The sequence below is a fragment of the Medicago truncatula genome, chromosome 5, assembly GCF_003473485.1.
Source record: "Medicago truncatula cultivar Jemalong A17 chromosome 5, MtrunA17r5.0-ANR, whole genome shotgun sequence".
NCBI lineage: Eukaryota > Viridiplantae > Streptophyta > Magnoliopsida > Fabales > Fabaceae > Medicago > Medicago truncatula.
Window position 1 is genome coordinate 37,116,583 of NC_053046.1, and position 2,368 is coordinate 37,118,950.

The 2,368-nt window shown below is 31.2% G+C and overlaps 1 protein-coding gene across 1 annotated transcript; it reads left to right on the forward strand.

Moving 5' to 3' along the window:
• The first annotated feature begins 410 nt into the window (after positions 1-410).
• On the forward strand, positions 411-1,945 carry LOC11431150 (LOB domain-containing protein 12). Its single transcript, XM_003616642.4, has 2 exons — positions 411-630; positions 1,416-1,945. Exons 1-2 carry the CDS (start codon positions 475-477, stop codon positions 1,761-1,763), a joined length of 504 nt encoding a protein of 167 aa, XP_003616690.1. The 5' UTR covers positions 411-474; the 3' UTR covers positions 1,764-1,945.
• Positions 1,946-2,368: the final 423 nt, after the last annotated feature.

Sequence of the window (2,368 nt, forward strand, 5' to 3'; positions counted from 1 at the left end):
ACTTTCGTTAGTCATTTCTCGATTCCCCACAATACGTCTATATCATTGTCAACTGAATAAAATAAAGAGCTAAATGTTGTTTACCTCCTGTCAAGTGGATGAGTTTTGATTTACCCCTGTAAAAGAAATTTTGGTTTTCAAACTTGTAATTTAAGGATTATTTGGTTTTGAACTTTCGTGACTTTTGACTTTAAAAAATAGATGATATAACGGACGGGGAAGAAAGAAATATTAAAATAATCAAATCATTTATTACATTTTTAAATAAAAAAATTAATAAATGTATTTTTTTTATTGTTTTAATAAATGTATTTAGTATATAGTTGAATGTGACGCCGTTGATACTGCTTTAGACCATTATAAATACACATTACACTCCCACTCTAAGTCTCATTATATGTTCTGTTCCTTTGTTTTGTCTTCTATAAGCTTCCCCTGTTTCTTTTGTTTTATAACTTTCTTTTGAAGAAAAAAATGGGTGGAAATTCACCATGTGCTTCATGCAAGCTTCTGAGAAGAAGATGCACAAAAGATTGCACCTTTGCTCCTTATTTTCCTTCTCATGAACCCCAAAAATTTGCCATAGTTCACAAGGTTTTTGGTGCTAGCAATGTTAGCAAAATGTTGCAGGTACTTCTTACTTTTTTTTTTTTAGTGTTTCATTTACTTTCTTTGATGATTAATGGGATTATATAAACAACTTTTTGCAGTAGTTGATTAATCATTTGCATAAAACAACTTTTTGCATTTGTTATTCTCTTTTGTTCTCATGTTTTTATTCAAGGTTCACCTTGTAGGTTGAATAGTCTGTGAATAAAATATATGGGTTTTTTCAAACAATAAAAAGCCAAGAATGTAGAGATTTTTTGTAGGCTTATTTTAGGTTGCAAGTCTAAAACATGTTGAAGTAATAAGAAACATAAAAAAGAGAAACTTTATGAATAGTTATTTAATACTCTTTACCTTGTTTAATTGTGTACTATTATAGTTATTATCATTAGTGTTTTAAAAATAGCTAAAAAAGTTACGAGGAGTTGAAGACTTTGTGATGCGAAGCAATCACGATTGAGGTTGCATCATCCACGTTTGACTGTGATTTTTGTTTTTGCGATCTTAAGGAGTGCAATACGAGAGGACTACGATTTTAAACCTTTCGAATGAATATTATTTTTTTAGTCTAACTCATATTTGCTTATAAGTGTGCATTATTGTTCAAAGATAAATTTCTAAATTGCATTTGTAATATATGAACAAAGTTTTTACTCTCTAACCCTAATTTTCGACATATTGGCCTAACTGCGTGATCAATTGTTATGTTCTTGTGCGTTTATCTTTTTCTTGAGAATCGAACTTGTTATTCGGACAAATTATTATTAGTAGTATCACTAAATGATTTTTTATTTGGTACGAATCAGGAGCTTCCAGTTCACCAAAGAGCAGATGCAGTAAACAGTTTAGTCTATGAAGCAAATGCAAGAGTGAGGGATCCAGTTTATGGCTGTGTTGGAGCAATATCTTACTTGCAAAATCAAGTTTCTGAGCTTCAAATGCAACTTGCAGTTGCTCAAGCAGAGATACTATGCATCCAGATGCAAAATGAGCAAGTTATTCCAACACCACAAATCAACCAAGATCAGAAATCATACTATATCCAAGATGAACTCACTCAGTACCTTAATTACGGTTCTTCTTCTAGTAATAATGTAATTCATGATTCTCTTAAGAGAGAGAATAATATGTATGGACATGATATGGTTTCTTGAATTAAATTTGGTCACGTGCTTAGGGTTTTTTTAACTAGACTATGGTCTTCCTTTATTTTTTTTAATATTAGCACAAATTCTCTTCCTGTTAAGTATGGCAAGTTTCTTGGCAGTTTTTCATGTTTGTTATGTTTTAAGATATTAGAAGGTATTTTTAGGGTCAACTCTAGCATGTGATCGAGTACCACTGAAGCAATATTCTGTCTTCTTAACCTATGATTATAAATAAATATCGCTTAAATATGTATTTGATCATTTTAATTAGGGATCGTTTAAAAATTGGTCAATGTATTCGCTAATCCTTGCAAATTAGCCTTGCAATCATTAATCATTTAAAATTTCGTCCTTTGACCAACTTAATCAATATCACGTCACTAATTCGATGACGTGGCAATCACTACCACACATGAAATTCCAATTTTGCCCTTAAGAAGAGGACAAAATATATTGGAAACCCAGGGGTAAAATTGGAATTTCATGTATGACAGTGATTAAGTGGGGAGAGGGACGAAATTTTAAATGATTAAACAATGGAAGGATAAATTGTCAGGATTAGCGATTACAGGGACCAATTTTTAAACGACCCCTAATTGCTATGATGAAAT